Source organism: Dendrobates tinctorius, unplaced genomic scaffold (genome assembly GCF_039654945.1).
Source record: "Dendrobates tinctorius isolate UK_male_01 unplaced genomic scaffold, ASM3965494v1 ptg000049l, whole genome shotgun sequence".
Classification (NCBI taxonomy): Eukaryota; Metazoa; Chordata; class Amphibia; order Anura; family Dendrobatidae; genus Dendrobates; species Dendrobates tinctorius.
This window is the reverse complement of record NW_027361717.1, coordinates 23,182,871-23,210,587: the sequence shown is the minus strand read 5'-3', so window position 1 is coordinate 23,210,587 and position 27,717 is coordinate 23,182,871. Positions and strand designations below refer to the sequence as shown.

General features: G+C 42.6%; 1 protein-coding gene across 1 annotated transcript in view; it reads left to right on the top strand.

Annotated features, from left to right (window-relative positions):
- Window positions 1-445: 445 nt before the first annotated feature.
- The window catches only part of LOC141091140 (serotransferrin-B-like), a 72,149-nt gene continuing 44,877 nt past the window's right edge, over window positions 446-27,717 (top strand). Inside the window, exons 1-6 of the mRNA XM_073576539.1 lie at window positions 446-519; window positions 7,130-7,293; window positions 7,630-7,738; window positions 19,860-20,036; window positions 21,064-21,202; window positions 21,376-21,431. Coding sequence (XP_073432640.1) covers window positions 477-519; window positions 7,130-7,293; window positions 7,630-7,738; window positions 19,860-20,036; window positions 21,064-21,202; window positions 21,376-21,431 — 688 coding nt within the window. The 5' untranslated portion in view covers window positions 446-476. The remainder of the gene's footprint in view (window positions 520-7,129; window positions 7,294-7,629; window positions 7,739-19,859; window positions 20,037-21,063; window positions 21,203-21,375; window positions 21,432-27,717) is intronic.

Sequence of the window (27,717 nt, the reverse complement as noted above, 5' to 3'; positions counted from 1 at the left end):
ATCAAATCCAGAATCAAAATGTGCACGTTACAGAATTTGATGCTTATTTACTGCAGATTTCACAAAAGGTAAAATTCACAAACCTGGACTAAAAATCCGCCCTGTGTGAACAAACCCTAAGCACAGAGGAAGACCCAACGACAAACTAAAGTAAACCAGAGTCACAAAGCGGAAACTTCTGAATTCTGTATCTCCAGTCTCCATGTAGGTGAAAGGGTTACTTCTTACCTAAGGCAGAGGGTCCATTAAACTAAACAGTGATTTCTGCCAGTAATTCATATTACCGAAAAAGAAAAAATGAATGAGCCCATTCAGAGGTGTTTGAGAGGAAGCAGAGGTGGAGTGTAATATTGGGAAATATTATGGACTGTGAAGCAACATCTGCCCACAGCGGCTCATCTGTCTGTATAAATGGCTTCGTTCTACCAACGGTGAGTGAAGAGCGCTCTCATTCCAGCCCCTAGAGACAGTGGGTGATGGCTCCTTACTTCCCTTTGGTTCTGGGCGTCAATCTGCTAGGTAAGCAAAAATATCAGCTATCCTGCAAACAGAATGTAATGCAGATTATCATGTTTATTACATCTGGAAGGTAAAGTGAAAGCGTTGATGTCCATCATGTATTAGTCAGTGTAGTCTAATGGGATTTGCCAGTGAAATATTTCCAAATGGACAAAGGATAGTTAAAAAAAGGATGAATATTAGTACGTACTATCGATATCGACTCTAGCTCTGTACATGCAACTTCTCTAACTCCTTATCAAGACCAACATTACCTTTTACTTAACAAGTATTGTTTGAGGTCGCGTTCACACGTAGAGTAAATGCTGCGCTTTTTCTGCTGTTTTTCATCCTCATGTTTTCTGCAAGTGTCCGACCAAAATATGTAATATTAACATTCTTCTTTGATTATCGCACTTTTGCTACATTTTTTTCCCCGTATGATGCATTTTAGTGCAGATTTCAAGCAGCGTATTTTAGTAAAGAAAAGCCGTGATTCTGCACCTAAAAAAGCAACTGCATTTTTTATATGCTTTTTTTGAGCTCCCCTCAGAAGCCTATGGAGAAAAAAAACACATTAAAAACTGCACAGTGTAACAGCGTCTTTAAATGCACAGAAAGCAGAAGTTTTCATGGAATCACATCCACTTTACCTAGCCTTTTATACACACAGATTTTCTGCAGAAAAAATGCAGTATATACGGTGTTTGGAAACGCGTGGGAACCTGGCCACTATACCATAAATATAAGACACTTATCAATACAAAATGTATGGGAAATTGCTGAACAATCTTTATTAATTACCTAGCAGAGACTCCAGTGGCCCTCACTGAAATCAGAGATGCAACGTGAGAATTATATTCTTTATAGATGTTATGGAGAGAAGTGGCCATTAGTAAAATAGAAGAATATTTATGTGTAAAAATATTTCTCATACAAATATGTAGTTGTAATGTTCTATCTGTTATACTCTTCCTTACAACAAGGTGGAAGGAGACTACATCACCTGCAGTACAGTCCTGGCTACATACAGGTGCTTCTCACAAAATTAGAATATCATCAAAAAGTTAATTTATTTCATTTCTTCAAAACAAAAAGTGAAACTCCTATATTATAAAGAGTTATTACAGAGTGATAATAATAATCTTTATTTTTATATAGCGCTAACATATTCAGCAGCGCTTTACAGTTTGCACACATTATTATCGCTGTCCCCGATGGGGCTGTGAGAAGCAGTGACCCGTGTCACAGGTAGGGGTCATTGTTTGCTCTCCCCAGGATATGCACAAAGGCGTATTGAGGCCATGAGGGGGCATTGCAGTAGTAGGCGTAGCTATGATTTCAATGATGATGCAATGACCAATGTCACAGGTAGGGGTCACTGTGTGTTCTCCCCAAGTTGTTCACGAAGGCATATGAAGGCCATAGAAGTGCATAACAGTGCAGACTAGTCTTGCACAGTATTTTAGTGGTGCAGTCTGTTTCATTTCCGGTCTGGGTTTTCCATGTGGCTTGAGACCACAGGTTTCTATGTTAAAAGCCCTGCAGAAAAGGGTTTGGGTATATCAGGGTCAGAGTCAGTGTCCGGCTGGTGTTTGGAGGAGAGCAAGAGGCTTTGAGGAGCTTTGTTAGTGTGCGGTCACAGAGGACAGAGTGGAGGCAAACAGCCAGGGGAGCTGAGATGTCTGGCATCCACAGCTAACACAGCACTGCTGTCACCCACGGGAACTGGTCAGAGGACTAGCGTGTTTAGTGGCTGCAAACCAATGGAGTAAAGTTGTGAGTAAAAGCTGTGACTAAAAGAGTCTTTGACACGGCGTGCAGTCGCCCACAGGAACTGGACAAAGGGAGGTCCAGCGTGTTTAGGGGCTGCAAACTAATGAAGTGAAGCAGTATGTAAGAGACTTTGACATGGCGTGCAGTTGCCCACGAAAACTGAACACTGGGAAGTACGGCTTGTTTAGGGACTGTGATTTAAAGCCGTGTACTATGTAGTGCAATGAACTGAACACTAATGATATGCACTTGTGTGAATTTGAACTTTAATGCTGTGAAGATAACACATTAAAGAGACTTTTGTGTTTGAATTTTGTTGGTCACTGCCATGTCTTTGGAATGTGGGAGGAAACCAGAGAACCCGGAGGAAACTCACGCAAACTCGGGGAGAACATACAGACTTCTTGCAGTGATCAGGGCCGGTTTTAGGCAAAGTGGGGCCCTAGGCAAAGTTTCAAATGGGGCCCCAAATGCTCACATATTGCACATCACACAGAAGCATTTCGATTGTAGTTACATGCGCTGACTTCAGGCCGCTATATGAGTGTGAGCGACAATATTGAAGTCGTTCAACACTTGTTTCCCAGCCTCTTTCCACCGTCTGAGAAAGAATGAAGGGGACAGAACAATCACTAGTAGATCAATCTGTCCCCATACAGTAACATGTTATCAGCAGCACATCAACAGTTTACACCCCATAGTACTCCATATAATATAATGTGCCCCATAGTCCTCCATATAGTATAATACACTCCTCATAGCCCTCCAAATATTAAAATACACTGCCGAGTCTTCCATATAGTATAATACACTCCTCATAGTGCTCCATATAGTATAATGCACCGCCATAGTCATCCATGTAGTACAATTCAATTCCCATAGTATAATGCACCCCATAGTTCTTCATATAATGTATTCCCCATAGTCCTCAATACAGTATAATGAAGCCCACATATAGTATAATGCAGCCACCCCATAGACTATAATGCAGCCCCGCCATACAATATAATGTATCCCCCCATAGAATATAATGCAGCCCTGCCATACAATATAATGTAACCCCCCATAGAATATAATGCAGCCCCTCTCTTATAGTATAATGCAGCCACCCCTTAGAGCATAGTGCAACTACCCCAGAGTATATTGCAGCCCCCCATAGAATATAATGCAGTCCCTTGTATAGTATAATGTAGCCCCTTCATAGAATACAATGTAGCCCTCCTCATATAGTATAATGCATCCCCCATAGAATATAATGTAGCCCCCTCACAAAGTATAATGAAGCCCCCATACAATATAATCTAGCCCCCAGAGAATATAATGCAGCCCCTCATAGAATAAAATGTAGCCACCTCATATGGTATAATGTAGCCCCCTCTTAGAGTATGATACAATCACCCCCATAGAATATAATAAATATAATACAGCCCCCCCATAGAATATAATGTAGTCCCAAATAGAATATAATACAGGCCACCTCACCTTAGAATATAATGTACCCCCATAGAATATAATGTAAAATGTAACCCCCATGGTATATAACAGCCGCATAGTATATAGCCCAGCCTCACATGGTATACAGCCCAGCACCATGGTATACAGCCCAGCACAGACGGTATATAGCCCAGCCACACATGGTATATAGCCCAGCCACACATAGTATATAGCGCCCAGCCACACATGGTATATAGCCCAGCCACACATGGTATATAGCGGCCAATACCACATGATATATAGCCCAGCCACACATGGTATATAGCCCAGCAACACATGGTATATAGCGCCCAGCACCGCATGGTATATAGCCCAGCCACACATGGTATATAGTGCCCAGCACCACATGGTATATAGTCCAGTCACACATGGTATATAGCGCCCAGCACCACATGTTATATAGCCCAGCCACACATGGTATATAGCGCCCAGCACCACATGGTATATAGCCCCCCCGCCGAGAATGGCCCCACAGTCCAGCACACACAACGATATATTAATTAAAAAAACAAACAAAAAAAACCCATTATCCTCACCTTCTCCTACTGCCCGCACTGCTCCGGCTCCTGTCTCCTCTGCCTGATACACAGTGACAGCACGATGACGTCATCGCGCCCCCGCTGTGTCAGAGGCAGAGCGAGGAATGATGGGAGAGGGAGCATCAGCTTACGCTCTCCTCCATCATTGCGGCGGCGGCGGCAGGCGATGCTGGGAGGGCAGGTGGCGGAGGGGGGAGTCGGTGCTGGGGGCAGGCGTGCCTCCCTGCCTCACAGGGGCCCCATAGCGGCGGCATGATGTGCCGCTAGCTGGGGGCCACTGGGGGAGCGGGGGCCCTAGGCAGCTGCCTGGTTTGCCTGCCCCTAACGCCGGCCCTGGCAGTGATGTATTTCAAGTGTTTATTTCTGTTACTGTTGATGATTATGGCTTACAGCCAATGAAAAGCCAAAAGTAATTATCTCAGTAAATTAGAATACTTTATAACACCAGCTTGAAAAAATTATTTTAAAATCCGAAATGTTCGTCTGCTGAAATGCATGCTCAGTAAATGCTCTCAATAATTTGGGTGGGCTCCTTTTGCTTCACTTACTTCATCAGTGCGGTGTGGCATGGAAGCGAACAACCTGTGGCACTGCTGAGGTGTTATGGAAGCCCAGATTGCTTTAATGGCAGCCTTCAGCTACTCTGCATTATTGGGTCTGGTGTGTCTCATCTTTCTCTTGACATTACCCCATAGATTCTCTATGGGGTTAAGGTCAGGCGAGTTTGCTAGCCAATCAAGCACAGTGATACCATTGTTTTTACACCAGGTATTGGTACTTTTGGCAGTGTGGACAGATGCCAGGTCCTGCTGGAGAATGAAATTTCCATCTCCAAAAAGCTTGTCGGCAGAGGGAAACATGAAGTGCTCTAAAATATCCTGGTTAATCATCAACAGTAACAGAAATAAACACTTGAAATAGATCACTCTGTTTGTAATGACTCTATATAATATACAGTATGAGTTTCACTTTTTTGCATTGAAGAACTGAAATACTGTAAATTAACTTTTTGATGATATTCTAATTTTGTGAGATGCACCTGTACTACAGAATTCTCTACCGCAATGATAATGTGCACCTCTTTCTAATACTGCTGTGCCTATGGTCTTCTCCGCTCCATAGGCACATCAGTATTAGAAATTAAAGAGGTTGGATGATAAATGCAGCCTATCACAATCCAGTGTTGGATCCCGAGAACAGGGCCCTTTAAATAAATCAATGATCCTACCTGCGCATCATGGCTCCATTCATTGTCTATAGGACTGCTAAAGACAGCTGAGTACATAGTTCACCTGTACCATAGACACACGAGCCCTCTTCTCAGGATCAGTAGAGGTATTCTTTTCATAGTTTTTACACACTGCAGAGTTTTGCTATTTTACCTGTAGTTTGAAACAGCTCAACCGAAATAGGTGGAACTGGGGAAGAGCAAGGACGGGACGGGATATGGCTACACCCACCTTTCAAATTCATCAAAAGTGGCATCAAATTCAGCAAAAGTCCCTGACCGGAGTAGAATTTCTGTTGAAGCGCGTGCCACTGATAAAATGCGTTAAATTCATTAAGTGGTGTGGATAGCCTCCAGCGAGCCCTTCATTAAGGGCCTGTCACACTTAGCGATATCGCTAGCAATATCGTTATGCCTGATACCTACGACCCGCTCCCCCGCTGGTTATCGCTAATCGCGCGAGAATGTCCTGGACCGTTTCTCGTCGTCAGCTTCCTGCGGCGCTTCCTGTGGAGAGACGAGCGACGAGCGTGGAGCCGGGCAGGAGGACGTCAGGATCGCCTCGTCTGACAGGTAAGTAGCGACCCCCGTCCTCAGCGATGTCGCTGGTGAGATCTGCCTGTGTGGCAGCTCGCTAGCGAACACTTAGTGATGTACCAGCGATCCTGACCGCGTCATATCGCTGGTCGGGATCGCTGGTGCATCGCTAAGTGTAACAGTACCTTAAGACTGGTCTAATTGAATTGGTCCCTGTGTGTTTTCATAACTTTCTGCATCTTTCCCGACAAGGAGGTATGGCCTCACTAAAATTGCACATTGCTTCACAGAAAGGGCTTGGGCTAACCTTAGATGCCATGTACCGAATAAAAAGCAGCAAAAAAAGTGAGGCAAATAAGGATTAGACAGTCTTAAAGTATGCATGATGTATAGAACAGCATGAGCAAGTGGGATAAATCTGGACCACTTTAAGGCTAGGTTCACAAGACCATATGTTCTCACACCTAAGAAAATCGTTCGGATTATGCTAATAACATTCTGATCAGAATTTTGATCAGGGTGTGATCATAGTGTAATTGAATGATGTGAAGATGATGTAAAAAAAATTTCTCTATCTTATCCATTCTGTCAGTCCGTGAAAATTGGACTGCACTCACATGTCATCCGAGTGTGTTCCGACTTTTTGACACTCATTGACTTGCATTCGATCCAGTTTATGGATGCAAATTGGGCATGCTGCTACTTTTTTCCTTGGTCCAAGGAAACAAATCGGACATCTGCATGGCCCCATAGAATAACATTGGTCAGAGTGCCTTCCAATTATTTTGTCGGATTTCACTAGGACCGTAAATATAGTCATGTGCACGAGCCCTATGACCATCTAGTCCAAGTTTTGATTGTCTAAATATTAGACAGTATTGATAAATAGGTCTTGGTGTGTCCCCTTGGCCCTTGATGGGGCTATGGTGGCCTTTACCAGCATTAGAAGATGGTTTTGCGTTACGTTATGCACTGGGGCCATTTCATTACAGATATTTCATTGGTTACAGATCGTATTACATTGGGATGAATTTAATGCCATTTTCCTGTTTCTCAGTCTTCTGCCTCGCCATTACTAAAACAAGAAATATTCGCTGGTGTCTGACATCAGAGAGTGAATATAAGAAATGCAGGGATTTGGCAAGATCATGTAAGACAGCAGACATTTCCCTCATCTGTGTAAAGAGAACCAGCCTCGAAGACTGTTTCCTTGCCATTAAAGTAAGTTTATTGACTAGTACAACGACATGTACTGTATGTATCTTAAATAAGCATTTATTTCAATATATGAGAATAAATAAATGGCTGTTGCTAACTGTGTAATACTACTTCAAAATGTAACAATGACGAAGCCGTGTGTGAAACGCGTTTCGAGTTTGGCTGAGGCACCATGTTGGCTACTGGAGCATTAGACTGTTTAATGCGGTTACCTTTGAGGCGCTTTGTCTTCTTTAGGCTCATTAGGCTCATCTATGTAACTTAGTCAGGTTTCCGATTTATTTGCATTTTTATATTCATAGTCTATACGGAAAATGTAAAACGCTTGATATTTTGCAGGATGGAGATGCTGATGCCCTTACGGTGGATAGTGGAAATGTCTATAAAGGATCCTTGCATCCTTATAACTTGAAACCAGTCCTTGCAGAAAGCTATGGTCCTAAAAAAGGTATAAACGTGTTGTATGAGATTCATAAGGTACTACTGACCAATTTGGACGATATTTCGAGATCATCTGCGCTGCTGTAATGAAGAATCCTTTGGGCCAAGATGAGTTGAATGTTTTTTATTTCCACAACGCGTTTCAATGCTTGACAAGCATCTGTTTCAAATCAAAAAACCAACTGCAACAAAAAAAAAACAGTTGCAATTTTTTCACTTAAAAAAAAGACGCTAGTCCAGCACTATGGAAATTAATACCATTCAACTCATCTTGGTCAGCCTGATACTGCGTTATCACCCTAATTGATCAGCTATCCCGGAGATGATCATCCCTCAGCCACGAGGCAGCAGCAGCTGATATTTTCAGCTGTTCATAGGGGTTGTGCACGCACACAACCTGCTTTTGAGCACCTTCTTTATACTTTCCTAGTAAACTTTCACCCAATGATCTTGTGCGCTTTTGCTCCCCTACAGTTTTTATAATTGCAAAGGTGTTATCAGATTAGACATAATCATCTAGAAAAAAGACCACTCCAGGACATGGGTTGTGTCTGGAATTGCAGCTCTGCCATATTCTACCAAGTATGATTTAACAAGGTCCTAAATGGGGGGGGGGGGACTTCAAACAAGGTATGACAACCAACCCATAAATACAGTATATAAATATGGGGAAACGGAAGAGATCCACTAATAAACTTAAAATATTTACATTTTACTACAATTAGTTATAAATACACAAAGTATAAAAAAGCACATGATATCATAGAATCATAGAATGGTAGACTTGGAAGGGACCTCCTGGGTCATCTGGTCCAACCCCATGCTCAAAGCAGGATTCACTAAATCATCCCAGACAGATGTCTGTCCAACCTCTGTTTGAAGACTTCCATTGAAGTAGAACTCGCCACTTCTCGTGGCAGCCTGTTCCACTCATTGAACACCCTAAATGTCAAAAAGTTTTTTCTAATCTAATCTGTGTCTCCTCCCATTCAGTTTCATCCCGTTGCTTCTAGTCTTTCCTTGTGCAAATGAGAATAAAGATGATCCTTCTGCAATGTGACAGCCCTTGAGATATTTGTAGACAGCTGTTATGTCTCCTCTCAATCACAGATATTTGTAGACAGCTGTTATGTCTCCACGATGACGTGGGGTGTGCGTCCCAGGTGGTAATGGAATATGAACCCACTGGACCACAGAGGGGAACCCGGGCCTACCCAGACTAGAGAAGGGCAGTGACCTGAGTCTGTGGCAGCTGAGCATGTGGGCAAGGTGGTAGCATGCAGAACTAGAAGACACCGCACAACTTCAGGTAAGAAGAAACATAAAGCTTACTACATAAAGTCATAATACAGAAGTCAAGGGATGCTTGACCTGGCTCTTGGCATGTGAGGAAGCAGGAGCACGGAGCTCCCACATGATATTCCTTGAAAGCGACAAAAAAGCGATTTATATGGTACTGTATCACCTTTTATTTCTCTGGGCTTATTGATGCCCTCTTTAAGATCATTTTGAGACAAAAATGAGCTTTTTTGATCCAGGCAGATCAAAACATTTTAGTCAGAGAAGCTGGAGGTGCTGTAGAGTAATTATCTCTCCTGAATAACGTTGGAAATACAGTAGGTTGCCTCTCTGCAGCCTGCAACCTGGATCTGAAAATAACACTGCAGGCATCATAGCATATACTTCATCTTTATTTAAACCCTGTAAGTCACATAAAGATTACAATAGTCTCCTCAATTGAATCTTCTACAACACACTCCGGAACTTTTGTGGGCCGGGAATTCCCTCCTCTCTGTACATAGAGAAGTGTCTGTCTACTGCTTTTCACCGCTGTGGAGAGCAGTGCTGATCTCCTGGACTTCTAGAGGGCTTTATTAGGTCAAAGGGTTCTCACCCTCCATCGAAATTTTCTGGGAAAGTGTCCGATAAGCTCACTGCAAAAGTAGCTACATCATTCGCAGCTATCGGCCTCGGATGAACGACGCCCTGTATGCCTTATACTCAGAGCCGGCAGGGATCCCTGGGCTGTGACGCACATCCCCATATTTGGTCATCTTCTCCTACGCTAACCTGAGCACCAGAGACCTCCGAGGACGCCAAAGAATGCTGGCCAGTGATTGCAGCGTTGGAATAGAAGAAGTATTGGCGGGTGTTCTTACTTGCGGTGAGTTTGCGTGCGCAGCCTGGTAGACGAGGGGTATGAAGGAGACCCCGAGCTGTGCTGTGTCTGGACGTCTCCCTCGATCGCCTGTCTGGGCTCCGGGGACCCTCTCTGTTGTTGGGGAGTGCCGTTCGCAGGGTGTCATCCGGTGGACTGCCGATGCAGGAGCTCTGAACCAGTTGCTGATTGCGGCGTTTGTCCCAGCGCTTGACACTAACAGAAGCGGAGCCGGCGACCCTTGATGTACAGCCCCATATAAGGACTTTATACGGCGCTTTCTGCTCTTGACCACGAGACCCTGTGCAGTGCCTCAGGACACCGGTAGGCAACTTCCTCACACAGACAACTTCATAGGATCGCTCGGCAGAATTCAAAAGATCTTTTCCTGCTACAGCAAATTACGAGCATTACCGGCGATCATATGAGGATTGAAATAGGATTGTTCCACTTCTGCAGGGACTCCCCCAGGTCATCAGGGACATGTTTCATCTTTGGGATCTGGATAAGTGCTGACATCTTAATCAGGTATAATGGAAGACAACAACGCCGATATGCTCTGCGATGCTGCAGAGCAGTCCATTAATCTTGCTGGAGAGACTTTGACATTGGCTGAGACGGGGAATTCCTTGCATCCTGCTGTTACATAAGCAGGAATTCCTTGCGGCAATAGAAAATTTGACAGTTCTTGGGGACATTATTGGGAGGCTTCTGTTTTTATATACCATATTTTGGTACACATCAATATTTCCTGAAACTTTAACTCTATACGGGGTCCTTTTCCTATAAATAATACAATAACTAATATATGTTTTATTTTACTCTGATTACATGAGATTGATACATAGTGTATCTCATCAATATAACTAAACCCGAATAATTATTTGGTCTTTGATCTATATAACCTTGTTTTAAGACTTGTTACTACACTTTCTTCTTTGCTGAAACATTAAAATTCATAGGTGGCATCAACTCAGGTATACTACTTTTTTCCATAACTATATAGACAATGTCAGACTTGAACAGCGCAAAACATAAATTTCAAAGGAATAAACCTTTAACATTCCTTTCTCACGCAAAATCTTATGATGATTTCCCGAGCCTTATCAGCCCAGAGAAATTGAGATCCCCTTAAAATAGGAAAGATAAAACCTTTTATAATCCTAAACAACCAACTAATCCTTCTTATAGTAACATTACTATCAAAGGACAGACTGAAGGCAACAAATCTGTGAATATTAATAATAAACCGCCTCCATTTAATGCTCCAGACAAAGAAAAAAAAGGCGCCTTTTTCCTTAGCACATTTACGGAGGAAATGGATCTTTCCGCCTCGGCCAAGAAAAAAACCACATTTTGGAGGCTGGCTCCCAAAACTACTCTGATCAATTTTCTAGCGACGTCACTCCCAATGACAGTACAATTAACTCTCGTGCAAAAAAAGTATGTCTCCAACCAACACAACTAAGAGGAATACAGGTTCCCCCAATAAAAATTGATAATCTTTCTTCTACTGGAATTAAAATAAGTGATGATCTCATTTAGTTTATTACCAAAACCATACAAGAAAGCCTTAAAATCGGTTTTGAAACTCAACAACAGTCATTTCAGATTGTATGTGATAGTATTTCTCTTAGACTCGAAAAATCAGAGAAAAGAATAGATAAAGTGGAAGATGCTGCTGATATTATGTCCAAAAAGATCTCAGCCCTTCAAACCGAAATCCAGAGTTTAAAATTAAAACTAGCAGACCTAGAAGACCGTAACAGGCGTTACAATTTAAAAATCAGGGACATACCAGATAATGTTCCGCCAACAGATTTAGAGGAATATGCTAAAACCGTGTTTAGGAAAGTTATACCAACTTTATCGGATCTGGAGTTAAATATAGACAGAATACACCGTCTACCATGCCTCAGTAATATTTCTCCAGAAAAACCAGACACTATCTTACGGTTACATTTTTTAAAAATTAAGGAAAAAATACAGAATTGCGTTCAAGATAACAGCTCTTTCACAAAACCTTTCAACCGTATAAAAATCTATGCAGACTTCTCTAAGACTACAATTGACACAAGAAAAGAATTTAGAGAAGTCACAAGAAGTCTAAGAGATAGAAACATACGTTATAGATGGGGTTTCCCCACAAAATTACTGATCTCTTTTAGAGGGAACACTAATCCCCTCAACACCTCCGAGGAGGGATTAGAATTTTTCTCATACATTACAGGGGATTAAAGATGTTAGTATTAAAGAAATATGGTTTTTATAATACAGGGTGGGCCATTTATAAGGATACACATAAATAAAATGGGAATGGTTGGTGATATCAACTTTCTGTTTGTGGCACATTAGTATATGGGAGGGGGAAACTTTTCAAGATGGGTAGTGACCATGGTGGCCATTTTGAAGTCAGCCATTTTGGATCCAGCTTTATTTATTTCAATGGGAAGAGGGTCATGTGACACATCAAACGTATTGAGAATTTCACAAGAAAAAAAATGTTGTGCTTGGTGTTAACGTGACTTTATTCTTTCATGAGTTATTTACAAGTTTATGACAACTTAGAAAATGTGTTCAAAGTGCTGCCCATTGTGTTGGATTGTCAATGCAACCCTCTTCTCCCACTCTTGACACACTGATAGCAACACCGCAGAAAAAATGCTAGTCTAAGGGGTTCAGATTCCTTGTAGGAATGCTCGGACCTGACACCCATAATGGTACCGCTAAAAATGTCATCTAGTCCCACAAAAAGCGAGCCACCATACAGCATCATCAGTGAAAAAATAAAAAGTTATAGCTCGCAGAGTAAAGCGATGCACAAATATATTTTTTTATGCAAAATTGTTTTACTGTATAAAAGCGCCAAAACATAAAAAAATTATATAAATGAGGTATCGCTGTAATCATACTGACCTGAAGAATAAAACCGCCTTATCAATTTTACCACTCGCCGAACGGTGTAAACGTCCCCTCTCCCCAGAAGAAATTCATGAAATGCTGGTTTTTGTTCATTCTGTGTCCCAAAAATCGGAATAAAAAACGATAAAAAAAGTCATGTGCTCAAAAATGGTACCAATAGAAACGTCAACTCGTCCCGCAAAAAATAAGACCTCACATGACTCTGTGGGCCAAAATATGGAAACATTATAGCTCTCAAAATGTGGTGATGCAAAAACTATTTTTTGCAATAAAAAGCGTCTTTTAGCGTATGACAGCTGCCAAACATAAAAACCCACCATAAATAGTAAAATTAAAAAAAAGTATTTATTTCCATTTTCCCATTAGGGTTAGGGCTAGGGTTAGGGGTGTGTTGGGGTTAGGGCTGGAGTTAGAATTGGGGGTTTCCACTGTTCAGGCACATCAGGGGCTCTCCAAATGCGACATGGCATCTGATCTCAATTCCAGCCAATTCTGCATTGAAAAAGTCAAACGGTGCTCCTTCCCTTCCAAGCTCTGCCATGCGGCCAAACAGTAGTTTACCCCCACATACTCAGGAAATAATGTTCAACATCTTTTGGGGTTCAATTTCTCCTGTTACCCTTGGGAAAGTAAAAAATTGGGGACTAAAAAATCATGCTTGTGGAAAAAATATGATTTTTTTTATATTTACGCCCGGGCGTTATAAACTTCTGTGAAGCACTTGGGGGTTCAAAGTGCTCACCACATACCTAGATAAGTTCCTTGGGGGGTCTAGTTTCCAAAATGGGGTCACTTGGGGGTTTCCACTGTTTAGGTACATCAAGGGCTCTCCAAATGCGACATGGCATCCAATCTCAATTTCAGCCAATTCTGCTCCTTCCCTTCCATGCTCTACCATGCGCCCAAACAGTGGTCCCCCCCACATATGGGGTATCAGCGTACTCAGGACAAATTGCACAATATTTTTTGGGGTCCAATTTCTCCTGTTACCCTTGGGAAAATAAAAAAAATTGGACCTGAAGGAATTTTTTTGTGAAAAAAGTGAAATGTTCACTTTTCTAAACATTGCAAAAAATCCTGTGAAGCACCTGAAGGGTTAATAAACTTCTTGAATGTGGCTTTGAGCACCATGAGGGGTGCAGTTTTCAGAATGGTGTCACTATTGGGTATTTTCTATCATATAGACCCCTCAAAGTGACTTCAAGTGTGATGTGGTCCCTAAAAAAAAAATGGTGTTGTAAAAATGAGAAATCGCTGGTCAAATTTTAACACTTATAACTTCCTAACAAAAAAAAAATTGGTTCCAAACTAGTGCTGATATAAAGTAAGCATGTGGGAAATGTTACTTATTAAGTTTTTTGTGTGCCATATCTCTGTGATTTAAGGGCATGAAAATTCAAAATTGGAAAATTGCAAAATTTTCAAATTTTTGCCAAATTTCCATTTTTTTCACATATAAACGCAAGATATATCAATGAAATTTTACCACTAACATGAAGTACAATATGTAATGAGAAAACATTGTCAGAATCACCAGGATCCATGGAAGTGTTCCAGAGTTATTACCTCATAAAGGGACAGTGGTCAGAATTGTATAAATTGGCCCGGTCATTAGCGTGCATTAAAGGGGTTAAATAACTGGTTACTTCAAAACGAATTATTTGACATTTTTAGATGCCTTAATACAACATCTAGAGAATTTACACACTATTTAGATGTCCATAAAACATCTTCTCGTATCGAACTCATATTGTTGGATGTATTTACCCTGAAAAAATGTAACTCCGTTAATATCATTAACAAAACAATCTCAGATCACTGCCCTGTTGTCGGAGAACTTTCTATGGGACAACCAACTAAAAACACTTTCCTATGGAAATGTAATTCTATTATTTTAAAGTTCCCTGAATATAAAAATGAACTTGAAACAGTTACACTTCACTATTTTCGGGAAAACACAGACTAAAACTGACCCTTTTTTAATACGGAACGTGTATAAAGCGGTAATAAGAGGTCATTAAATAGAAATTTCCTTGAGACATAAAAAAAAAGAGTTTAGAAAAAATACAACTCCTCCAAATTCAAATTAAAAATAAAGAGGACATACAAAATAGTTTATTATGTCCTTTATAAAAAATCCACTCAGAAATAATGAGTTTACGACAGGAACTGAGGTCAGAAATTTACTCAGAATATGACTCAATAATTAAATCCTCTAAATTTAAGGTTTATTCTTCTATAAACAAACCTACCAAGTTTATTTTGAATAAACTAAAACAAGCCAGAGTCAGGAAAAGAAGTGAAAAAATTAGATCACCATCAGGAGATTACAAATACCATCCAAAAGACATAGCAAATGCTTTTGCCCGAATTCTACAAAAATCTTTATGATTTAGCTAGGGATCCTTCAATTCTTCCCTACAATCATAGTAACACTGCTGCCTTTTTGGAAAACTTGAACTTACCCAAATTGGATGCTACTGAATTGGAAATTTTATCTTCCCCATTCACTATAAAAGAAGTGGAAGATACAAATTAAGAAACTTAATTTACAAAAATCACCAGGACCAGTCGGTTATACTAATGAGTTTTTTAAAACCTTTTCAAATATGTTATTGCTATATTTGGTTCAAGTGTTTAATCAGGCATCAGACCTAGGTAAATTTCCAAAAGAATTGTTGGAAGCAATTATTATATTAATACCCAAATCTAAAGGAGAACCTGATAAGATCCAAAACTAGAGACCCATTTTGCTAATCAATAGCGATATCAAAATTTACTCAAAAATGATTGCTGACAGGTTGAGCAATATTCTTCCCCAACTTATTTGTGATGACCAGATAGGCTTTGTGGAAGGAAGACAAGCTCCTGATGGTACCAGGAGACTGATTAATATCATAAATCTGATTAAATCATCAAGTTCACCTTCGATTTTTCTCACGCTTGACACAGAGAAAGCGTTTGACAGACTCAATTGGGACTATTTGAAAGATACCCCCTGGTTAAATTTGGCTTTAATAAAAACTCTTTTATAAAAATTACCTTATACTCAAACTCAAGTGCCAAGGTTTATGTTAATATTCACCTATTTCGATCATTTTCTATTTCTAACGGAACTAGACAGGGATTGCCCTTTTTCTCCTCTCCTATTTGTATTGGCTATTGAACCTCTAGCAGAAAAAATAAGAACTCCTCTATTTTGGGTTTCGAAACTCCTTTGAAACAATACAAAATCAGTTTATTTGCAGACGATATTTTTTTTGACCCTAACAGACCCTTTTAAATCAATTGAGGCCTTATTAATAACTCTCGACGCCTTTTCAAAAATTTCTTACTTTAAGATAAACCAACAGAAATCAAAAGGTCTGCACTTCTTTATCAATCATCAAACAGTCAATAACTTAACCAATGCGACAAATTTTGAATGGGTAGAAAAAGAAATCAGTTATCTATGTATGATTATTTCTAAAAGTATAAACCAAATTATATCTTCCAACATGGAACTCATAATAAAAAATATTTCAAATGAAATAGCTAAATAGCTTCAGGTACTCTGCTCTATCATGGATGGAGAAAATATTGATCATTAAAACTTTCAGACTACCTAAAATTTTTAGCTAATATTCAAATGATTATTTATGCTTTTATATGGCATGGGAAAAAGGCTAGGGTAGCAGCGGACATTCTTTATAAATCTAAAAATAATGGAGGGTTTGGTCTTCTAAAGCTTATGTCTTCGCTAACTTGATAAAACATATTATCTACTGGTTTATTATGAATAAATCGCAAGCCTGGACTCAATTAGAACTTATATTAAATAACAATTCTCCTCTACAGGACATAATATTCAATCAGTTATTTACACCATATTCACTTACTCCTCAATCTCTGATTTTTCAAGCATTACGGTAATTCAAGCATGGAAAACTCTAGCCAAGCCAGATAGAAAACATAGCAAGCAAGATCTAATTACAAATTTTCCACCATCTCTGTTAGCTACTATCTACAAATTTGATTTTCCAGATATTTGGAAACACTCTGGTGTTAAAAAAATAAAAGATGTATTTAATGGCAATGACTTTATTCCCTTTGAAGAGATTAAGGAAAAATTTAGCTTAATGTCCACAGATTTTATGTTTTTCTCAATATTAAAAGATAATATCCGAAAATTTGTCAGTAACACAATTCCGATTTGTAGAAATAATTTCTTTGTTACTTAACACAAATAATAAATTTATTTGGAGCACTAAAAATCTATATAACCACTACAATAAAGACATCACATTTCATAAAAACACATATATGTCCCGTTGGGAAATAGATTTAAACATTTCTCTAAGTTTGAACTAATGGTAAAAAGCTATAAGACAATCATACTCATCGAATATTTCTCTGACGTTACATGAGTCTTACTACAAAATTTTAGTTAGATGATATTACACTCCATCCTGACTTGCTCATATTGACCCAGAAAATTCGCCTCTCTGTTAGAGGAATTGTGGTATGCCTAGTAACCTTTTTCACACCTTCTGGATCTGCCCTAAGATCAAAACTCTTTGAAAGCTAGTATCAATTCATATAAACTCTTTACTTAAAGGGAACACCTATGTTTTGCCCTATAAGCTTCCAGCACCGCCATCAGGGGCTTATCTACAGCATGCTGTAGATAAGCCCCTGATGTAACCAGAAAGAGAAGAAAATGAGTTATATTATAGTCACCCAGGTGCGGTCCGGGTCCGGAGGGTGTCACGGTCCGGTCCAGCGCCTCCCATCTTCTAGCGATGACTTCCTCTTCGTTGCTTCCTGTCGCAGCTCCAGCGCAGGCGCACTGCTCTGCGCTGTTGACTCCCTAAACCGCTCTTTCCATCGATCTAGATGAGATCGATCTTTCAGTAAAGGTCAGTTATCATTAATATTTTTTAAGTGGTTAAAAGCTCTCTGGCGCAGTACTGGAAAAACCCAGAAGTCCCAAAATTCTCAGAAATCTTGGAAAAATTATACTTGCATAGTTCTTTAGAATGGCGATTCGCCATTATTAATGGAAGTCTCACAAAATATTCCAAGAAATGGGATAACTGGAATCTGCTATTTAAGAAATCTTAATATATCTAGTGGTAACTTAACGGTTTTTCAAACCTTGTTTTAATCTCTGATTGATAATCATTCATTGCTCTGTACACTGTTTGTTTATTTTACCAATTCAACACTTACCTGTAATTTAATTTTGTTTTGTTGATGTTGATATATATTACATTATTACCAAACTTTGTTACTTTATGTTCTGTATTTGCAGAGTTTTATAATTGTATTGTTATTCCCCTAACCTATCCTAGTTCTCCCTCCCTTTCCTGTTTCCCTACCCTTTCTCCCATTTATTTCTTAAAATGTAATAAAAATATTTGAACAATAATACAGAAAACAAGACATAATGCTAGGCTGCCAATCAAGGAAAGGTAAACATCACTGGTCTCCAGACGTCAGAAGATGGCAGGAGGTCATCATGGGTTGATGCAGTTCAGGGTCATCTGGCACGGGCATATCAGGAGAACCTCTCTCTCAGGCCTCAGGTGTAGCACAGGCACAGAAAGAGAACATCAGACACCAAACTCAGACAGACGTCATCACAGGCAGGACATCTGGACACAGGCAAAACACGGAGAGCATGGATCCAGGAACACCGACATAGCAGCTCAAGATCTCAGCTGCTCAGATCCAGGACTCACAGGCAGAGCCATCACCAGGAAGCAAGACTGGAAACTCTCCAAAAACATGGAGGAGGAGCCCGTCCGGGAACACGAGTAGACTGGAGACTCCCCAGGAACACGGAGGAGGAGCCCGTCCAGGAACACGAGTGGGACCGGCTCTGGAACACTGGCTGGACCACCAGGACCACGGACTGGATATCTGGACACAGGCTGGACATCTTTGCTCCGGACAACAGACATGGCTCCAGGCAAGGAAAGTCAGGACATCAGAGACACCGGTAAGACTTCATGTACACTGGTAGAACTTCAGGGACACCGGCAGGACTTCAAGCAGCGATCGTCAGGCTCCGGGCACCATACAGCGGTTGCCAGGATCCGGACATCTGACATGACCTGGAAAGGAACTCAAGCAGCATGTTGCAAGCACCGCAGGCTCGGACGGCAAAGTCACTGGGTACATAGTTCAAGACACAGAAGGACTTCGAGAATATCACACAGAAGGAATCCACATTCAAGGCAAGGACTTTGGTACCAACACATAGACAGGATGGGTCCAGGGACAAAGACATCAGCTTTCCTAGAACTGCTACCAGGCAGAACAGGAGCTGAAGACCAGACAGACCAGGAGCAACATGGAGGACCAAACACACATGACTAGGTTCAGAAACAATGAGAAGCTTAGGCCAGCCCCAACATGGAAGAATAGGCTGGGGACAGCAATTCAAGCGCACACACTGCCCCTAATAAAAGCGGGGAAGGGGTGGCCGCATGTATCCTAAGCACAGACAGAAACCAGTACAATATAGCCAGCACAGGAACTGAGGCCTAGGGCACCTGGCAGTGGCTGCAAGTCTAGACACACGTGGAAAGTCATGTACCAACTGCAGAGGACCTTGCAACCTGCGGATAGCTTCAACAGGGGCAGCCAGGGACCGCGGATGGTCATGTAGAGGAGCCAAGACTCTACAACACATGTACGGCTATGCAGCAAAGCAGGGAACTGAGCAGCATTCACCCAGGTAACAGACAACAGTATCCCAGCTGATTAGGGGGAAAGGAGCAAAGGGTAAGAGCAGAGAAATGCAGAGTAACACCGAGGAAATAAGGCACAGATACAACGGTGTTACAGTGTGTTTTTTTATACTTTGTATTTTGATAACTAACTACCATAATTGTAATAAAATGTAAATATTTTAACTTTATATGTGGATCTCTTCCGTTTCCGTATATTTATGGGTTGGTTGTCATATTCTACTAAGTGAAACTTCCAATTATCTTGGGGCGGAGGGTTTTGTCAAACATAATAAGCAGCATATTCATACTCTTTGGACTTTTTTTTATAGAAACATGTTATTATGCGGTGGCCATAGTGAAAAAATCAAGCACTTTCAAGTTCAATGAGCTGAGGAACAAGAGATCTTGTCACACTGGAATAAGACACATGGATGGATGGTATTCACCACTAAGAGCTCTTCATGAGAAGAGGTTATTGAACTGGACAACTGAAGAAACAGAAAGAGGTATATATTAAAAAAGAGGGAATTGAGTCAAAGTTGTATTAAATTTTAGGAAATTCGCTAACCTCAGAGAATTTGACCAATTTGCATTTTGATTCTTGAATCATCCAAAAAATCCTGAAGGCTCACATGACATCAGGTTTGGTCTTGTGGGCTTCCCAAAATGCCTCGCAGCTAACACATCACATGGTGCTATACAGCCAATCTGGAAGGACTATAAAAGACTGTATAAAAGTAGAAATAGGGAATGCAGCAGCTGTTTTGCTGTGAATCTGGATAGTGAAAGAACATCACAGCTCACAGCTTTGCAATAGAGATAAATAAAGCTTTAAAACAATGAATTAAAATTGCAGATATAGTACATATATTCACATATAAAACAGTACATGATCCTGCATTCAAAAAACATGAAAAAGATGCAATAGTATATAAAGTTACAAAGTTACTGTACTACTACTAATAGGGCTAATATGGATATTTTAAAGAATGGACTAAAAAGTAATTTGTTGTTTCCTACCTTTCCTCTTGGCTTGACAAATCCCAATAAGTGTGGTACAACTGTAAAATAAAACATGAATTTAATTTTCAATACTATGCTAGGTTATGTTTATGCAATATGTGGCAGCCCAATGGTAAGCAAGCAGTGGGACTTGATTCACAGCCGACAATGCAGCATAGCTATGCAGAGTGAGATGTCAATCAAAAAGGCGGGGCGTGATTCTCACAGTATAGTGGGTGGTGACTGTAGCCGCTCCATACACGCACCTATGATTTAATTTTCTAACAGCAGCCGCATATTCAGTAAAGTGGCCAGACAGCATTGATGCACTATGTGGAGGCGTAATTAGCATTTTCTGAGGTGACAGAATCCCTTTAAGCTAACAGGAGGTTTCTGCACTAGAAAACTAATATCAATATAAAGAAAATTCCATTCTATAAATTGAGTGGCAATTTTAAATTTTCACTATTTTCTAATCTCTTTAATCAAAAACCAGCAGAAATTTATTTCTATGAAATTCCTCCTATTTAGCCGTCTCAAAGTATTTTTCAGCAAGTTGCGTCCCGGGAGCCACTCAGCCAAACCTGTGTAAGCAATGTATAGGACGGGGGAGTAAAAAATGCAAGCTCAGCAACGATGAACCGTACTACGGCCCCGACGGAGCATTGAGGTACGCACAATGTTGCCCAATTGGCAAAACGTGAGTGTCACAGATTTATACCTGATACTTGTATATTGTCTATAGACGAATATATGTAATATTTTATAGATATACCTCGAGTATAATATAACTTGATATATCTCGATTTCAGTGGATGTATTTTTTTTTTTACTTCTGCACAGATGTCTGAGAGACAACAAGGGTGATGTTGCTTTTGTGCCACACACGACTGTACCAGGTAACCAAAGGAAATATATATGTATGTGTTTTACACAATTTTCACAGAAATTAAAAGGGTTTTTTCCAGTTCATATATTTGAAGCATATACAGTACAAAGAATATGGCATGAATATCTGATAGATGCAGGTACCACTCCTATAACCTACATCTGTCTGAAGAACAGGGCTCCATCTCATGGGACAGCAATTAGCGAGGTGGCCACACGTGCACGGTTCTCTACACCCACTATTATGGCAGGTCTGAAAATTTCAGAGCACGTCTGCTTGGCACTCTCTTTTTGTAGCTCACGCACAAGTGAATAGAGAGGGCACACATGCACATCTACCTCTCTAATGTCAGAGGCACAAAATTGGCCCCTTTCTAGAGATGGAGCAAAGTGTCCAGCAATTATCAAATTTTTTTTTTTAATATTTTGTGGATACATCATAAATGTCAAGGATAGAACCGCCCTGCAAGGTTTTGCTCAGTGTCATCCTATAAATGTAGAAATTAAATAATGCATTTAAATATTTTTTAGTGATTACTAACTTGGCCCGTGCGAAATTTTCGCATATTGGTCGTCAGGGGGCGCAGGCAATTTCAAAAAAAGCAAGCTGGTGAAATGTAAATGTATTTCATGAGATGATGAACACAAACAGGTATTTATATATGTAGATTGGTAATACAATAAATTGGTTTGATAAATAGAGGCCAAAAAAAGTCTTCTGGTTGAGATGCCACCTGCAGGTCATTGTGTCTTTCTGTAGGTTTATGAAAATGAATGTTTAAACTGTATTTAGTGATACAATCATGAATGTGTGGTTTGTTTGGCTCTTTTCTTGCTGAAGGGAGCAAGTTTACCTTTCAAATGGTGTATCATTTGTGTGTGTGGGGCGAAGTAATCAGCTAAATCAATGTGCATGAAATAGGCTGGGTAAGCACTTGAGCAAGCTGGAAAGACCCCAAGGCAAATGTTTGGATTTGTTTGTGATGTCTGTAAGCAGCTTTGGGGTAGTATGCTGCCACTTGCAGGCAATTTGACCTTTCAAATGGTGTATCATTTGTTTGTGTGGGTGGAGTATGTGTAGGGACGTGTGCCGACTGGGGAGTGGTCTCTTTTTCGCCGCTAACTGACTGGAGACAGAAACCGATGTGCATTCAACAGGTCCTCTTTATTGGCCGCCCTCTCGATGACCACAGCACCACACAGCAGCATGACAGCTTCTACGCACATGCCCGGGTACCTTTCACTTTTCTTCTCTTTCCTCTTACAGTGACGTCACTCGCGGTTCTTTCACTGTGGCTGCCATTAGGCCCACGGCCACAGCGCTTCACCTGTCTGAGTCCGTCCAACTGGTACCCCCGGGCTTTCTCTGTCCTGCGGCTCTCCTGTCAGGGCCACCCCCCTGACCGTCTCTCTCCTCAGTCCCTCCCGGAGCTTCTCTGTCCGTCACTCCTTTCTCATCTCCTCTTCTCCTGAGCTGCTCCTCCTGGACTGGCTGGCTTCTGGAACTCTCTCTCTGCCTTCTTATATTCCCCTCCCAGGGAATTCCCCCTCTAGAGCTCCTGTAACTCCACCCACCATGACTCTGCGATTTCTTAAGCATTAGCTGTTGTTAGTCCTTTCCTCACTACTCCCTGCCTCCATCTTGTGGTCAAACTTTAGTACTGCACCGTCTCTAGCTGTCTCCCCACATACATACACAGCAGTCCACATCAAGTAGTTTTACATTTTGCATTTACCTTCTTGCTGCAGACAGGTCCATAGGTCAGTCCACTTCCCTACATACTCCCTTTCTTTTACCATTGTCATCCTCGACAATCCTGTCCTATTTCTTTTTCCTTCTCAAGCTTTCCCATCCCCTGTTGTCTGGCCGGTCATTAAACAAAGCCCATGACACACGGGGAGCCAAACTGGACCGGGAGCCATTACGCTCCGAGTAGCTTGCGGCTACCTGCCAGTGCGTACGCCTCTAAGATAATTACCATTCATTGGGGCAGGACCATTCCGGATATCTCAACGGATGGTCTATCTCCCTCTTTTCTCACTTTCAGGACCATTTTCAATTTTTTTTGGCAGCGCAGCGACCGAGGCTCTGGCCTACCAGATCACTACAAGCTGCCCTCTTTCATTTTTGGGGTATTGTGTTACTCAGGATCTGATCTATGGACCGCTGTCTGTTTCAATTCAAAACCCTTACGGTACCTTCAATCATGATCAGTCATGGTAAACATTTTTCTCCTACTTCAGTACCCGGGACCTGTTGAACATTCTCTAATTTCCAACATTTTACACTTAACTATACATAGTTTCAACCATGCTACTTTTTAATACATATAACATTTTAAACTTTCATCCCTCTCAACACTTTTTGAGCAAAACATAAACATTAGGTCTCCACCTTCCTTTGAGGAAAGCACCCCCCATGCATCCCTGCCATGTCAGGAGTGGGGATATTTTACCCCGAGAGGATGTAGAACTGTCCCCATGCTGTGCAACGGCGCACAGCAGCCCGGTAGTCCGGTTTTTCAGTGGTGCTCCGTGCCATCTCCTGACGGCCTATGTTCCGCCAACAGCAAGGAATTCCACAGCTGTGAAATCCAGGGGATGCTTTAACTGGCCCTTGGCCCCGAGTGTCCTTGATGCCCGGGACCCAGGAGTCCTCCTCTACTTTATGGAGGGTCATATCTCTCAGGGCATGCGATGACCACCACGGCATAGTACCCGGGGGGGCAGTATTCTTTGTAGTAAGAGACCTGGTCTTCCATCTGCAAGGCCTACCCATGCTTGATGGAGGCCTCGTTCAAATACACCTTGTGACCGATCTCCACGTCTCGAACAAAGCCGTAGCCCTTCTCAGTATTGGTGTAAATGAGCTGCCCAGTAGACCAAGGGACAGACATGGCTGCCTCCCCCTTTTCATGCAGCAGCGCCCAGACCTCCCGCTCTTTGGCCTTCTGCACGATGACGTCAGCGACCCAGACAGAAGGCCCGGTGTAGGCCACGGAGCCGGGGCAGAGGACGGGACCAAGGCGGCCACGGGCACCGGTGAGTAGGCTGCCACCAGAGCCACGAGTGGAACCAAGGTGGCAGTGAAGATGGGTGAGTAGGCCGCAGCAGGAGCCACGCATGGAGATAAGACGGCTGCAGGTATCGGTGAACAGCCCGCGGGGCCTGGCGGGTAGGCCGCAGCCGGAGACGAGACCGGAACAGAGGCGGCCGCGGAGACCGGTGAGCAGGCCACAGCCGGAATTGGGAGCGGAGGCGGCCACAGTGATCGGTGATAGGTCCACGGATCCTGGTAACCTGACCGCAGCTATGGTCGGGAGCGGGGCCGAGGCAGCGGCAGGCCTCAATGGACAGGCCCCAGGCCCACCCTGCACCTGAGACATGGGGCGGGGCACCGCCGGGCGGGGCGGCTCAGAGTCTTTGCCGTGGGTATTGGTCGGCCCTGCGGGGGCTGCGGAGCCATCAGATGGGGTCACTGGAGAGCAGGAGGCCAAGCGAGGAGGCTGGTGTCGGGGCCCAGGGGCCTAGCTCGCGTATGGGGCGTGGGGGGGGACTGCCTGTGGTGCCACCGGCTGTGCCGGGGGAACACTCACCTTCCCTGGCGCCGCGGCTCCCGGCAGGCTTTCCCGCAGCTCCTCCAGCAGTCAATGTTCTTCTCCCCACCGTCCTTCAGGGCCAGCCTACAGGCCCGATGGTTCCGCGGGGAGAGTCAGTAGAGGTTCCTCGAGCGGCCACTCCGGTAGGGTCCGGGGTCATTCTTCTTCCCGGGTAGGTGTCCGTGATACCGACAGAAGCTCCCAGGGGCAAGTCTCTCGAGAGGCCTCGATCTCCTGACGCAACCTCCATTCCAGGCATCTGAGGCCATGGCAGCTGCAGCGTCACATCTCGTCCGATGTCCAGAAGCTCAATGGAGTCAAGCAGCCGCACCCAGCCTCTACACCAGGGCCACTCCCGTTCTTGGGTGGGGCATTGGTCGGCCCCTCCACCCATCTTTCAGTGTCCAGAAAGCGGCTGTCACCAGATGCACACTGCTCCCCCCAGGGGCGGGTTCAGCACAGCCCCTGATAGTCCAATCTGGCAGCAAACTCCTGCGATTCTTTCTTACAGTGACGTCACTCGCGGTTCTTTCACTGTGGCTGCCATTAGGCCCACGGCCACAGCTTCTCCTGAGCTGATCCTCCTGGACTGGCTGGCTTCTGGAACTCTCTCTCTGCCTTCTTATATTCCCCTCCCAGGGAATTCCCCCTCTAGAGCTCCTGTAACTCCGCCCACCATGACTCTGCGGTTTCTTAAGCATTAGCTGTTGTTAGTCCTTTCCTCACTACTCCCTGCATCCATCTTGTGGCCAAACTTTAGTACTGCACCGTCTACTTTTTCTGCTGTCCTTGGTCTCCCCCTAGTGGCCAAACCCAGTACTTTACCATCCTCCATTGTCTCTAGCTGTCTCCCCACATACACTCACTGGCCACTTTATTAGGTACACCTGTCCAACTGTGTGTTAAGACTTAATTTCTAATCAGCCAATCACATGGCGGCAACTCAGTGCATTTAGGCATGTAGACATGGTCAAGACAATCTCCTGCAGTTCAAACCGAGCATCAGTATGGGGAAGAAAGGTGATTTGAGTGCCTTTGAACGTGGCATGATTGTTGGTGCCAGAAGGGCTGGTCTGAGAATTTCAGAAACTGCTGATCTACTGGGATTTTCACGCACAACCATCTCTAGGGTTTACAGAGAATGGTCCGAAAAAGAAAAAAAATCCAGTGAGCGGCAGTTCTGTGGCCGGAAATGCCATGTTGATGCCAGAGGTCAGAGGAGAATGGGCAGACTGGTTCGAGCTGATAGAAAGGCAACAGTGACTCAAATTGCCACCCGTTACAACCAAGGTAGGCAGAAGAGCATCTCTGAACGCACAGTGCGTCGAACTTTGAGGCAGATGGGCTACAGCAGCAGAAGACCACACTGGGTACCACTCCTCTCAGCTAAGAACAGGAAACTGAGGCTACAATTTGCACAAGCTCATCGAAATTGGACAGTAGAAGATTGGAAAAACGTTGCCTGGTCTGATGAGTCTCGATTTCTGCTGCGACATTCGGATGGTAGGGTCAGAATTTGGCGTAAACAACATGAAAGCATGGATCCATCCTGCCTTGTATCAACGGTTCAGGCTGGTGGTGGTGGTGTCATGGTGTGGGGAATTTTTTCTGGGCACTCTTTGGGCCCCTTGGTACCAATTGAGCATCGTTGCAACGCCACAGCCTACCTGAGTATTGTTGCTGACCATGTCCATCCCTTTATGACCACAATGTACCCAACATCTGATGGCTACTTTCAGCAGGATAATGCGCCATGTCATAAAGCTCGAATCATCTCAGATTGGTTTCTTGAACATGACAATGAGTTTACTGTACTCAAATGGCCTCCTCAGTCACCAGATCTCAATCCAATAGAGCATCTTTGGGATGTGGTGGAACGGGAGATTCGCATCAGGGATGTGCAGCCGACAAATCTGCGCCAACTGTGTGATGCCATCATGTCAATATGGTCCAAAATCTCTGAGGAATGCTTCCAGCACCTTGTTGAATCTCTGCCACGAAGAATTGAGGCAGTTCTGAAGGCAAAAGGGGGTCCAACCCCTTACTAGCATGGTGTACCTAATAAAGTGGCCAGTGAGTGTACATACACAGCAGTCCACATCAAGTACTTTTGCATTTTGCATTTACCTTCTTCCTGCAGACAGCTCCATAGGTCAGTCCACTTCCCTACATATGAACGGAGTAAGTGTGCAATTCAATAGGCAGTGCATGTTTAAAAATGTGAAGTGTGCAATCCTTCAATTTGGCTAAAATAGGCTGGGCAAGCAGTTTGGCAAGCTGGAAAGCCCCCAAGGCAAATGTTTGGATTTGTTTGTGATGTCTTTAAGCAGCTTTGTGGTACTGTGGTGCCACCTGCAGGTCATTTTTCATTACTGCAGGTTTATGAAAATTAATGTTTAAACTGTATTTTGTGATCAAATCGTGGATGTGTGGTTTGTTTGGCTATTTTGTTGCTGAAGGGGGCAAGTTTACCTTTCAAATGGTGTATCATTTGTGTTTGTGGGTGCAGTATGAACAGAGATACAAAGGAATCACCAAAAAACCATGTTTACAAATAATAGAATAGATTAGAAGTGACATGAATAGAAGAGACTTTCATTAGTCGCACAGAGGATATATATATTGATTGTCATGCACTATTGTATAAGCTAAGGGCTCACTCACACCACCGTATGTTAGTCAGATTTTTTTATTGGAC